Source organism: Andrographis paniculata, unplaced genomic scaffold (assembly GCF_009805555.1).
Source record: "Andrographis paniculata isolate CXL003 unplaced genomic scaffold, ASM980555v1 Contig62END, whole genome shotgun sequence".
NCBI classification, from domain to species: Eukaryota; Viridiplantae; Streptophyta; class Magnoliopsida; order Lamiales; family Acanthaceae; genus Andrographis; species Andrographis paniculata.
Window position 1 is genome coordinate 5,438,463 of NW_026137598.1, and position 13,299 is coordinate 5,451,761.

Below are 13,299 nucleotides of genomic sequence, written 5' to 3' on the forward strand. Positions count from 1 at the left end.
TTATATATATATGAGTATCTAAGTGTCACATTAAATATTCCCAACAAATTTTAAATTATACTACCATACTATAATTAATTTCATGGTATTTAATGTGACACTTATTGAACATTCATGTATTTATATACTTTAATTTTTGTAGTCTACTTTGTATATATTTATATTTTTATTCGTCATAAAATTAATACTCCCTTCGTCCACAAACTAATGTCCTATTTTTTTATTTAGGACGTCTAAAAACTATTGTCCTATTTCCTTTTTTAAACACAAATTTTATATTTTTACCCTTCATTTATTTATTACTTTTAATCTCTACCATACAATGAAGGACAAATTTGTCAATTCATAACATAAAGACAATCACCTAAAAAATCGTGCAAATATACTTCAGGACAATAGAAATTGGACGGGGGAGTACGTTATATATGGTAATGTGTATGGACTAAAAATGGAGCATTTCTTAAAAGATAATAATGTAATTGTATGTTGGAAATTTTAGACGAAATGTATGAGTATTATATAAAAAAATATATATATTATTTCATATTAAATTATTAATTTTTTTATAAATTGATATAATCTATTGCATATACTGAATTAATATATCTCTCTTATATATATCTTACATGTTTTGATAATATTAAATAAAAAATAGTCTCAAAAGAAAATTGTTAGGTCAACAAATCAATATTGTGAGATGTAGTTGAAAGTAAAATTTTACAAAATAAAAAAAAAAAAATTGTTAAAATTAAATTACTCCCTCCGTCTCATATAGTATGTTTCGACTATCATGTAACGGTTTTTGTTTTTATTTTTGTTTGTTTTACATCTTATATTACATCCGTCCCATAAAAAAAATACAATTTTTTACTTTTATTCGTCTCAAAATAAGGGTATTATTTTCTAATTTAGTAGTTGTACTACCTACCTAAGCTAATAAATATCCTTATAATTTATAATATACTCCCTCCGTCCACAAAAAAAGTATACAATTACTTTTGACGCTGTGTTTAAGAAATAATAGTATTTTAATTATAGTGGGTAGTTAAAAGTAGTGTAATGACATTTTTGCCCTTGTTTTTTGGTGTAAAAGTAATGATGTGATGTAAAATATGAGTATTTGTGGAAAAAATAAGGTATTTAATGAAATGTTTACTTTGTAATTGGACGTCCCAAAATAGAAACATGTATACTTTCTAGCTGGACGGAGGGAGTATTACACAAATGCTATTACTTTTATATTACAACATACTAATAGAGACATTTTTGTCATTTTTAGTACAAACCAATATAATAGTAATATTAAAAAATATAGTTATAAAAAATAAATGATGTCTTTGTTGCCGGACGGAGATAGTATTACTTTTTTTTTTTAAAAAAAAGTATACATTCTAATCATATTTTTTATTTTTAAATTTATAATAATTTTATTAATAAAATTTTAATTGTTTACTAATCATATTTCTCTAAATTTTTTAAATTTTCGTATTTATAATAGATCGCAAATGAATATTATTTAATATATACTTGATTAAAATAAATTTAAATATATTTTGATTTATTAACGAACATTTCCCTATATTTAATATGAATGTAATAGATAAAAATCTTATATAATAAAAAAGTAGCTACTATATATAATTGACATAAATTAAATTATAAAAAGTAAAATCAATTAAAATATATGAAAAACTATTTATTTAAGAGAAATATATAACGGCAAAATACAAACAGATCCCACTTATAAAATAATCTAGACAAATAATTAAGATGATAAAAATAAAAAATTAATTACAAAAATGGTACTATTCACCGTACACATTAATAATAATAATAATAATAATAATATTTAAATTTATTAAAACTAAACAAAATTAAAATTTGCACTCAAATATATAAAACAAACATACCTTTATTAAAATGTTTAGATTAGGCGCGTGGTGAGAAGCCCGGGGTGGAGCGCGTGGTGCCAGGTGGTCACCCCTCATGTGGGGCCCACCCAACGGTAAAGTAAGTGGTGCAGTGCTCCCGTTGTAGCCATTGATTCCCTTCACGCCTTTGTTTCCGATCTCAATTTAATGCGACGCCACAATCCCAAACCCACATCCAAATACAGTAATAAGTAAAATTTAATTAAATAGTTACCAAAAAAAAAATACCATACAATTGGGAAATTAATTAATTAAATAGATCCCATGCTGTGAGATTAATAAATTGGAAATATCTGATTATTGATTTATGAATGTAGAGAGATCATTAGGATTAAAAAATAAATTAAATTTTATTTTTGATGTATTTGAAACTATTGTGGTTTTCCTTTATTCGCCCAAACAACAATTTTCTGATGGAAGATTTCCTGTGAAGTTCCAATTCATTGCACCGACGACGGTCACGTGGGCACGTGCTTCTCAACCAGGCTTTTCCACGAAAGGGGAGGGGCATATTGGTCTTTTCGCCTCCGGGCTCCTTCCCTTCGTGGAGTGCAACGCATTTACATATATATAACGTTCACACACGTCTCCACGGTTCAAACTTCGTTCTCAGCTGACTGTGAAGGGAGAGAGAGAGAGAGAGAGAGAGAGGGACGGAGGGGCGGGAGAGAGAGAGAGGGGGGGACGGAGGAAGCGAGGAAGTTGCTGATAATGCTGCTGAAGAGTTTGTGGAAATTAGGTTGGGATGATTAAGGCTTGATCAATTTGCGATGCGGTGGTAAGTTGTGAGATTTGTCGCCGGTTTGCACTGTTTCATTTGGTATTTGTTTGAAATTTCACTTCGTCGTCTTTTAGGTTGTAGCTGCTTTGGCATGTGTTATAGTAGCTTTATCGGATGCGTAAAGTGGGTGTATTTGGCTGAGTAGAATCAAGGCGTAGTGTTTAATCTTGAAGGTCACGCCTGAAGCCTTTTTTTTCCCTTTTGAAATGATGATATTTGGTTCGGTGCTTTTTTTGGTGTAAAATTGTTTTTGGTGGATTAGTAAATACAGGATAAAGCTTGAGTATGTGTCGATTAACTAGGGAACCTGGTGCTCAATTGTTTTATCTAGATTTCCACGTCCGGCGCTTAATCGAAGTTTTTTGTTTACGATCTATTGATCAAATCCTGCGTTTCCGGGAGATTAAGTGTTTTCTTTTCAGAAAATAAAAATAAAAATTCAGTCAACAAAACTACCCGAAGATTCTGATGTATTTTCGCCTAACGCGTGGTGCGAACACCTCCTTTCAATTCAGTAAATTTTTTTTATCCGAAGTCTTTTCAATAGCAAACATTATAGAAGGTTTTTGTCTTTCGATCTCCACGGAATAAATGATATATGCTTTGTCTATCAATGTATGCACTGGCAGGTAATCTCCGTGTGAAGTATTGGGGGTCCACTTCTCCCCGGTGATTTTGGGAAAAATTTGAGAAATTTGTCAAATAGAATAATTACTTGGACTTGAAGCATAGTTGGGGTCCCCATTAAGCAAAGTTATCTAACGTTGATTTATTTAAATTTTTTGCTGGACCCTGTCATAGAAATGTAATTTCAGGTTTCTGTTGGAAGAGAGGTTTGGAGACAAACATTAAGCAAACTGATTAATCACAACCAACCGTCAATCATTCCAGTTTAGCTTAAACATTAAAATATTAGTTGGTTAAGGCCTTCTATAATTGTCTTTCTTCCTTGCAGATCAACAATGAGTTGGGGTGCTGTGGCATTCCATTCCTGTTGGAAGGCACAACCACGCTGTTGTTCACTACACTAACTATATTGCTTTGTCTGGCTACCATCGCTGGCCCATTGAATAGTTTAGTGTTGGTTATTTTATTGGTCTTTTCAAGGAGTTTTAGTTGCAAGTAATTTCATCTCTAATGTAGGTGTAGGTCTGGCTGAAGAGTGTGTGTGTGTGTCACCTTTTTTGTGGCTTTTTGGGACGGGGTAGCAAATGGGATCGATTGGGGCAGAAGACTTGATGAGTTGGGAGAAGCCTCCAGGTATGGGGAATGAAATGGAAGAGAAGATTTTGGTGTTGGTGAGACTAAGGCCCTTGAGTGATAAGGAGATTGCACTAAATGAAGTTGCTGATTGGGAATGCATCAACTCAACCACAATTTTGTACCGGAACAGCCTCCAGGAGCGCACTGGACTTCCCACTGCTTATTCATTTGGTAGGTGGAGCAAGTTAAATAATATATCCATAGATTTGATGATTATTTGACTTGAGGATATTTTAATAACGATAGACACATCTTTGTTGTGTTATACTAAGTGATTCCTTTAACATATTCAAGTATGCATTTAAAATTTTTTTCTCATTTCCCAGAGTATGTTGGCTTTGGATTCTATTCAACATCAACAACAATATTTTGGATTATGATGCATGCAAAAAGTATATATAGGTCCCTCTACCTGGACAATGTAGTTGTAAAATTCTCACCAAAAATATAAACATGAAAGTCTGTCATATCAAAGTGTTTTAATTGCAAGTTCTTCTCTAGGATATAAAAATAAGTATATGGCTTCAGAGTGAAAGATTTTTATTATTTAATTTCATGTCTTCTTTTCACATTATATGTGCAGATAGAGTATTTAGAGGTGATAGCAGCACAAGGGAAGTTTATGATGATGGAATCAAAGATATAGCTCTCTCAGTTGTGGGTGGCATCAATTGTAAGTTGAGAATAGTGAAGTTGCTCTATTTGGTCATGTGCAGTATACTTTTGGTTCATATATTGTGACAAGCTAATGGTTTGAACCGGTTCTTGAAATTTTTTGGAAACAGCAACTGTGTTTGCTTATGGTCAAACAAGCAGCGGTAAAACATATACCATGAATGGTATTACTGAGTACACAGTAGCTGATATTTATGATTACATACAGAAGGTATGACATTTTTACTTTGCAACAACCTACTTAGGGTGCAAAGTTCTTTTGGACATTATGCATTTTTGTCCTTCGACATCCATGCCAAATAATACGTTGAACTATTGAATATAATGTTTATTATTATTCTATTGCAGCATGAAGAAAGAGCATTTGTTTTGAAGTTTTCCGCAACAGAGATTTATAATGAAGTTGTCAGAGATTTGCTTAGCAAGGATAACACTCCACTACGACTCCTTGATGATCCAGAAGTGCGTCTTGTTAGTTAATTTCTCTTGCACCTCCATCATTTACCTTTTTACTTATTTTGCTTTTGTTATTCTGTAGAAAGGGACTATTATTGAGAAACTCACCGAAGAAACTTTAAGGGACTGGGATCACCTCAAGGAGTTATTGTCCATATGCGAAGGTTAGACAGGTTTCTTATTATTTAGTCTAAAGTTCGATTGTTCATATATCCTAGCACATCCCACTTCTCTGATCACTTATGCAAAGTTTATAACAGCACAAAGAAAAATTGGGGAGACGTCATTAAATGAAACAAGTTCCAGATCACATCAGATCCTGAGATTGGTTAGTTCCCACCACAAGCTCTTTTGCAGTCACTCTTCTTGCTCTATAACTTCTATGAAATTTTGAAGTCCCATAGTTTCCATGATTTCTTCAGACAATTGAGAGTTCAGCTCGTGAGTTTATTGGGAAGGGCAACTCAACCACCCTCGCTGCTAGTGTGGTAGAGTACACTCTTTACTCCTGCTATATATGCTATTAATTTCAAGAGTGTAAGGAAAAAATTGTTCAGTAAAGATATTCATCTTTTCTTGTAGAATTTTGTTGACCTGGCAGGAAGTGAGCGAGCATCTCAAGCATTGTCAGTGGGTCAGAGACTGAAAGAAGGCTGCCACATAAACCGTAGTTTACTGACTTTGGGAACTGTTATTCGCAAACTTAGGTAGGTCAATTCTGATCTTGACATCTCTTGTTACATCCTTCCTATCCTAGATCAAAATTTAGGTCTTGTTATCAATTCATTGAGTTTCATAAATTTTCACCTCAAGATAGCATTGCTTCAAACAATTCCCCAGTTGTCATTGCTTACACGGTTACACCTTTCACCCCTCATTGAGCCTTTGATTCACTTTGGAGAAAGTAGAATCTTTCTGAATAGCATATAGAATTGACTAAGCGTGTTTCATTGATTATACTAGTATTGTCTACTTGTAGTATTGGGATCACTAGACTCCTTGTTAGAATGCTCCACTATATTGTTTTCAGCTTGATTTATTTGTTACTGGAGGATCATATCGAGTCTCTAATGGTCTTTGCGTGTTTCTGCAAGTGGATGACTTTCTCACACTTTGAATTACATATTAAATTGACTTCATGTGTTTGATCGCTTATAGTAGTATTTTAAAGCCGTAGAATTGAAATCACTAGTCTTGTTAGAATTTTTTCACCACTGATTCAATCTTAATTGTCAAGAAATCGATGTGTGATGTCGTATCATTGCATGAGGATGACTGCTCTCAGTACCCCTCTTGGAATATATAAATGTCTTATATAAGTTTGTAAGTAATTACTAGAATAGCATGCGTTTTGTGGCATTGCATGCCATCTGTTACTAAATGTTTGCTCCTCTAATTCATGCAGCAAAGGAAGACAAGGGCATATCAATTACAGAGACTCAAAACTTACTCGTATACTGCAACCTGCCCTGGGAGGCAATGCCAGGACTGCTATCATTTGCACATTGAGCCCTGCCAGAAGTCACGTCGAGCAATCACGGAATACCCTTCTATTTGCTACTTGCGCAAAGGAAGTATCAACTAATGCCCAGGTCAACGTAGTAATGTCTGATAAGGCACTGGTAAAGCATCTGCAGAAAGAGGTTGCGAGGCTGGAAAATGAGTTGAAAACTCCAGGATCAATGTGCGACCATGGGCCATTGCTAAGAAAGAAAGATACGCAAATAGAAAAGGTTCGGACTCTCTACCTCCCTCATTTCTGTTTTCATACACTTGTTTGTTTGTTTGTTCATATTTTTCCCTTTTTATGGTGTTAAAAAGTTTAGTATTTTATGATACCATTATTACCATGCCCTAGAGTATTTTATAGGTTTATTTTTATAGATCTGTCTATGATTATATTCTCCTTTTGAGATTGCCAGATTACACTAATCTTGTACGACGTGTTCCTTATAAAACAATCTGCAGTTGGAGAAAGAGGTTAGGGAGTTGAAGAAGCAGAGGGATCTTGCTCATTCTCGGATCGATGATTTGCTTCGAGCTATTGAAAGTAATAAAGCTCCCCCCAAAAATAATGATATTCGACCTGTTAATGGAGCTTCACCCCTACAGAGTGAGGATTTTTCATCAGATGTATCTCATCAAACCCAAGGGATGGGGAGCTCTGTTACCGGAATCGAACAGGAGGAGGATTCTGATGAAATCTGCAAAGAAGTTCGATGCATTGAGATGGACAAATCTGATGAGGGAAGAACAAATGGAACTATCGGCGAGCCTGCTAGTGAGAGTGAAGAAAGCATGCCAATGCTTTCTCAGCCACAAAATCGGCTTATTATCGATCAGCAAGGGTTATCAGCTTTACCTAGACAAGTTCCTGCCATTAACGGCGGTTACTCTCGCAGCATCTCAGAACAGAAACTTCAAGGAGCAGAGAAGATGATTGATTCTCCTTTCAGACCTCACTCCGAGGTATCTTCTCCCGAGGCCTCATCAACTAACATATCAGATTCTGGAAGCTCATGCTTAACAAGAAGTAGAAGCTGCAGAACTAATCTAATGACCGATTCACCCGACTTTGAGATGTCTGAACAAAGCGAAAGCACACCCCCAACTGTGTTGGAGAAAGACTACTCTGGAAGACCAGAAGGCATTTTCCAAAGGAAGCAATGGCGACGTCCTCCGGTATTATATGGTGCTGATGGTGCGACACTGTCCAGAAGTAACTCTATCTCTTCCGATTGTAGCAGTTATTTGGACGAAACACAGAGTCAAGTCTCCAGCCATGGGGATGAGGACATTCCCACTCTCGGGTCATTTGTAGCAGGACTCAAGGAAATGGCGAAACAACAGTACGGCGATCAGTCTGACGATCAGGTACTAGGATTATTTGTTGATAAAGCTGTTTTACACTCTCCTTTTAATCGATCCTCCGGTTTCTGTTCTTAGGTTCAGCACATAGAAGGCGCAGGGGAAAAGAAACCCGGAGATTTCAGCTCAGACGCAATCAACAATTGGCCGACGAAATTCGCGAAGCTGCAGAAATCGATAATTGAATTGTGGCAAGCTTGCAATGTTTCATTGATCCACAGGACATACTTTGTCTTTCTTATTAAAGATGACTACACAGATTCCATTTACGTCGAGGTGGAACATCGACGCCTGTCCTATCTCAAGGAAACATTCGGCAATGGCAAATCCGCCATCCATAATGGCACCACTCTCACACTGGCATCAAGGTCTTGTCCTAATCAATACGTTTTACAGAGGCGCTTTGGTCATATATACGTACGCATATCTAAAAGTAACACTATGCTTTTATTGGATCGACAGCAAGAAAGCTCTACGCCGGGAGAGAACAATGCTCTGCAGGCTCATGCATAAAAGGTACAGCGAAGAAGAAAGAAACAGGATTTACGAGGAGTGGGGCATCGGCGTGAACTCGAAACAAAGGAAGTTGCAGCTGGCTAATCGATTATGGAGCGACACCTCGAGCATGGAACACGTAACGAAGAGCGCCGCCATTGTTGCTGAGCTTACCGGTCTCTCGGAGCACAGACAGGCGCTCAAGGAAATGCTCGGACTTAGCTTCGCCGGCCCTCTGCGGCTCAGCCGGAGATCCTTCCGGTGGAAGTGACAGCATGGCATCCCCTCATCTGATATTGAGAGAGAGGTGTTGTAACAATGAAATCAGAATTATTCAGATATTTTAGGGTCATATATTGATTTGAATTTGATTGATGATCAAATCTGATTGATGAACGAACTTGTGGTTTGGTTTTGTGAGGTTTTTATTTTCACTCGATGATTTTGATTAATTTGGTTTGTCGCTTCATTTAGTGTGAGTGATGATGTTATGCTAATAGTCGGTGGTATTGCAAAATAGTAGATTTGAATTTTTGACCCATCCATTGGTTTCTTGACTTCTTTGTACCTTTGTTGTTTTGCCTCATCTTTTCCAATTTCGCCATTCTATGTTGCAAGTTTTATGATTTTTTTTTTCCTTTTTTAAATTGATTAAATAGTAAGACAGCTAAAAAAGCTTTAAAAAACGAATAATATTATTATATAGGTGAACCCGTGATCGTGGTCATGCTTCAAACCGATAACTAATTACTACAATCACAAGATACTTTCTATTAATGTTTATGGGCCTTTTAATTTTATACGGGCTTTATTTTTAGAAGGCCCAATTTAATACGACGCCGTGTAGAAAGACCTTAAACATTCTTGGTCGGTGAATTTAGTCGAAGTGAAACGACAGCAGCGGAGATCGCAGAGAGTGAAGGGAGAAATGAGCTTGGCTACGGCGTCGTATTTGGCTCGGCGAGCGGCGCAGAAGGAGAAGGTTAGGATCCTTTACCGGCGAGCACTCAAGGACACTCTCAATTACGCCGTCCATCGCCACATCTTCTACCCTGATGTACCTTTTCCTTTCTCTTCTTTTCTAGGGTTCCTCTACTTTCGTTGGATCTCGATTTTTAATGCCAATTTAGTGATGGTTGGATTGATTACGTTATGGACGGATTTCTCAGTAATTTCTATGTATTCCTCAGGCGGATGAACTCAGGGAGAGGTTTGAGGCCAACAGACACGTGGTTTGTTTTCTTCTCCGTTTTTTTGTTTGTTTGTTTTTTTTCTTTCATATTCTTTTTGGATTTCTTGATTAACATCGAGAGGGAGCGATGTGATGCTTATTTCGATCAAATTGAGTGAAAACTGAATTCCGCTGAATTAGTTGATCAGAAATGATAGGAAGGAGCTGTTGACCGAAAAATCCTTTTTTTTTTTTCTTCACCATGATTGATAGTTTATTTACTTGGTTTTTTAGGTGCTGAATTAAATCCTACGCGTGAATTGTGAAATCTGTGTGAAATCTTGCGGTGCAATTTGGTTTTATTGTTCATCTATTAACTGGACATTGCAATGAAATCACCTGAGAAAGTAGTAACCTGTTCAACAGTTTGGTGGTTTTGGTTTCAGTTGATAGAGAATGATGGTGACTACGGGCATAGATATTTGAACTGAAGAATTTGCACTAGATTCCCCACTCATCAGAGGAAGAAATATATGTATGGTGTAAAATGAGTCTTATATTGTTTCTTTGTATGGTTTCCCAGGAGGATATTGAGCTTATTGACAGAATGATTGCTGTTTCTGAAGCAGAGTACAATAAATTTCGTCACCCCGATCCTTACATCGGTATGTTTTAATATACCTGCTTTCCAAAGCGCAAAGAACTTATTCAAATAAGTTTGATGTCTAATAATGCTCATTATGGTGGATTTTTATGTGTTAGCGGCATGATGTTAAGCTACCTTTTTTTTTCTGAAGCAATGTTTAGTTTTCATTGTCTCTTTGCTATCTAGGTTCCGTGCAAGAATGATTTTATTGAGTCATAGCATTATGAAAATTTGATTCCAGATCTAAGTAAGTGGTTAATCCCATTTAACTAGTTGAGAAATAGCTTGAGATTCCAGAAGGAAGCCTTCCTTAACTGTAGTGACTAGAAGCAATGTGGTGATTCTTTCGATATTTCTACTTGGTAATTCCTGTACCTTATGATGAAACACTCAATTCTTTCTGTGATAAAAAAATCTCTCTTTCTTTCTTTTTTTTTTTTTTTTTTTTTTTTCAGACTGATAGGTACATGTTATATTTTACTGTCTTTATGTTTATTTATATTTTATAATAATTGAACTTGAATGGTAACTCTTGTCTAATTATTTATAAAATTGAACATGTATATCTAAATGTGTGGTGTGTAACATCCATGATGCAGCCTGTCCTGTTATATCCATCATTTAGATCTTATTTTTGTACAACCTAAGCATGCATGCTGATCTTCTCGTACTATAATCATTGAAAACAATTTGTACACTTAATAATGTTGTACTTCTGATCAATTTGCAACAATATTTGAGTGCTCATATTCGTATTCTGTAAACAGTTCCTTGGGCTCCTGGCGGTTCTAAATTTTGCCGAAACCCAGCGCCACCATCTGGGGTAAGTTATTGACAACTTATGTGACTTATGTTCTATGAATCCTTCAGCATTCAATTTTCTTCAAATCTGGTTATGAGAATCTCATTTTGTTTCTTTGATTTTGCATCTGCTGCATGGAATTTTGGATAAATTTCTTAGATGTGGACAACCCTCTCTCTATTTTTCAAATCTTCTATCTGTAGAAATTTTCTGAATATCTTCTGGAACTGGAAGCAATCTTATTTATATGCTTTATAATGTTATTGCACAATTGCATCCCATGTATTGGGAGTATCTGCTTGTATACACCTGATTGCGTGGTTTTGTTACAGATTGAGATAATATATGACTATGGCCGTGAAGACGGTGAGATCCTTGAAAGTAAATGAAGGTTAGTAATTCTTGTAATTTTGACTCTTTTATTACAATATTTATTAAAATTAATTTTTAGTATAATATAAAAAATTAAAAATAGTAGTTTTATTTGATCTTTTTGGAGCAAAAACTGGTAAATAATGACAATCTTGGAGAAATCCCAACAAAACACAACCTAAGAAAAATTAGGGTGGATCAACAACTCTCTCATATGGTTTCAACCTTCAGGGAAACCTAAATATTCTTCTATCGTTCAAATTTTATGTTCATTTTTTTTTGTTATAAAAAAAATATCCTCATTCTCTTTATAGTAAAAAGGTACATCTACTTTTGTCTTTATATATATATTTACCATAAGAGGTAAAAAGTATAAATTATTACTCATTTACATTAAAATTTATTCCCAAAAATACGAGCATATATTTTGATGACTGTGGGAGTATTAAGTTTTTTGGTTTGTATCCACAAGTGTTGATTTCTCATAAATGTATTATCACCTCATGTTTCCATTTGAGCTTTTGCCCATTCCTCTCCAAGTTCTATGTGCTCACACACAAATGTGCCGATGTTTTACTAATCCATAATTCTGAAAAATTGTGGTGATGCAGAACGCTGCTGCTAATAGAACAAAAATAGGAGCGAGAAGTGATGAACTACTGCTTGCTGGCGTGCGATGAGGTTCGTTCGATCTGTTGTAAACTTGCCTTTTGGTTTTGCCTTGAACATTGAGAGCATTCGACTCTCCAAATCGACAATTGTTTACAGGAGTTTTCGACATTATTATGTTGTGTGAGATTGCTTGATGGATGGATCTATTTTCATTGACCAACCAACCTTTCTGCAATGGAATGCTAATAATAATGCAGAAAATCCTCTGCTCCTTTTCCTTGCTTGGCATTGTTCTGTTTCTGTCTCTCTATCTCATTTGTGATTGAAATTTAACATGATAATACTAAAATTGAAGATAATTGAATTCTGTTTATATTCTTATGTACTCTAGTATGGTCCTAGTTATTTATTAAAATAGTTCAAATATATAATTTCATTTCAAAACGAGTTATAATACTTTGGTCTCTGTGTATGCATGTAACGTTTGGCTGATTTAAAATGCTAAATGAATGAATTTTGTATTAATAATTAATTTAAAGTGAGATATATTTAAAACTGGAAGGCATTTTTAGTGAAAACAGATACTTTCTCCGTCTCAAATAATTTGTCCTTATTTTTTATTTTCGTTTGTTCCATATAACTTGTCCTTTCTATTTCTGGAAATATAATTATGCATTTTAATTGCATTTTAAATTTTAAATTTTATAATTTTTTTAATTTTAATTAAAATATTTATTTATTTTAATCTTAATCTATAATTATTTTTATTAATACACTTTTTAATTACTTACTAATTATACTTTACTTAAATTCCCGTATCTACAGTAATACACTCATATTACGGAGAGAGTAATATTTAATAATTTGATTAGGTGAGGTTGGATGTATGACCTTGAGGTCATTGTTCAAATCCCTATGCCGCCTTAGGTCAGGTCATTGTTCAAATCCCTATGCCGCCTTAGGTCATCTGTCACGTATAGTTGGCCTAGTGTGACTTGCCTGTTGAGCTTAATTTGCAAGGTATTAGGTTCAGTCGGGATTTATCCAATGCGCATTTTCGACTAACTGCTATGGATTACAACGTTATAAAAAAAAATAAAAATAAATAAATAATATTACTACTAGGTAACACATCTCCTATTGCGGGCTATACACGACACCACCTAAGCCCAATCTTTGTCATGACCAGGAACAGAAACAGCCATGCCCATGCACCAAACGCAACAT

At 35.0% G+C, this 13,299-nt stretch overlaps 2 protein-coding genes across 6 annotated transcripts; both read left to right on the plus strand.

Moving 5' to 3' along the window:
- Window positions 1–2,535: 2,535 nt before the first annotated feature.
- On the plus strand, window positions 2,536–9,010 carry LOC127260820 (kinesin-like protein KIN-7E). 5 transcript variants are annotated; one of them, XM_051288776.1, is made up of 15 exons: window positions 2,536–2,709; window positions 2,787–2,885; window positions 3,668–3,785; window positions 3,856–4,146; window positions 4,559–4,648; window positions 4,761–4,861; window positions 4,999–5,112; window positions 5,189–5,270; window positions 5,367–5,434; window positions 5,529–5,594; window positions 5,689–5,813; window positions 6,512–6,839; window positions 7,075–7,980; window positions 8,053–8,342; window positions 8,437–9,010. In XM_051288776.1, exons 4-15 carry the CDS (start codon window positions 3,924–3,926, stop codon window positions 8,738–8,740), a joined length of 2,697 nt encoding a protein of 898 aa, XP_051144733.1. In that variant the 5' UTR covers window positions 2,536–2,709; window positions 2,787–2,885; window positions 3,668–3,785; window positions 3,856–3,923; the 3' UTR covers window positions 8,741–9,010. The 5 variants fall into 5 exon arrangements, with proteins under 5 accessions (XP_051144733.1, XP_051144734.1, XP_051144731.1 ...); XM_051288777.1 differs by having other exon boundaries at window positions 3,862–4,146; XM_051288774.1 differs by lacking the exon at window positions 2,787–2,885.
- Window positions 9,011–9,338: 328 nt separating this feature from the next.
- On the plus strand, window positions 9,339–12,360 carry LOC127261323 (NADH dehydrogenase [ubiquinone] 1 beta subcomplex subunit 9). The gene is made up of 6 exons (XM_051289630.1): window positions 9,339–9,526; window positions 9,660–9,701; window positions 10,224–10,305; window positions 11,054–11,109; window positions 11,421–11,479; window positions 12,072–12,360. The coding sequence occupies exons 1-5, from the start codon at window positions 9,398–9,400 to the stop codon at window positions 11,475–11,477; spliced, it is 366 nt and encodes a 121-aa protein (XP_051145587.1). The 5' UTR covers window positions 9,339–9,397; the 3' UTR covers window positions 11,478–11,479; window positions 12,072–12,360.
- Window positions 12,361–13,299: the final 939 nt, after the last annotated feature.

Coding starts and splice junctions, on each gene's coding strand:
- LOC127261323 (XM_051289630.1), top strand. CDS start 9,398: ATGAGCTTGGCTACGGCGTCGTATTTGGCTCGGCGAGCGGCGCAGAAG. Junction 9,702..10,223: donor TTGAGGCCAACAGACACGTG/GTTTGTTTTCTT, acceptor ATGGTTTCCCAG/GAGGATATTGAGCTTATTGA. Junction 11,110..11,420: donor ACCCAGCGCCACCATCTGGG/GTAAGTTATTGA, acceptor GTTTTGTTACAG/ATTGAGATAATATATGACTA.
- LOC127260820 (XM_051288776.1), top strand. CDS start 3,924: ATGGGATCGATTGGGGCAGAAGACTTGATGAGTTGGGAGAAGCCTCCA. Junction 4,147..4,558: donor TCCCACTGCTTATTCATTTG/GTAGGTGGAGCA, acceptor TTATATGTGCAG/ATAGAGTATTTAGAGGTGAT. Junction 5,595..5,688: donor CCACCCTCGCTGCTAGTGTG/GTAGAGTACACT, acceptor CTTTTCTTGTAG/AATTTTGTTGACCTGGCAGG.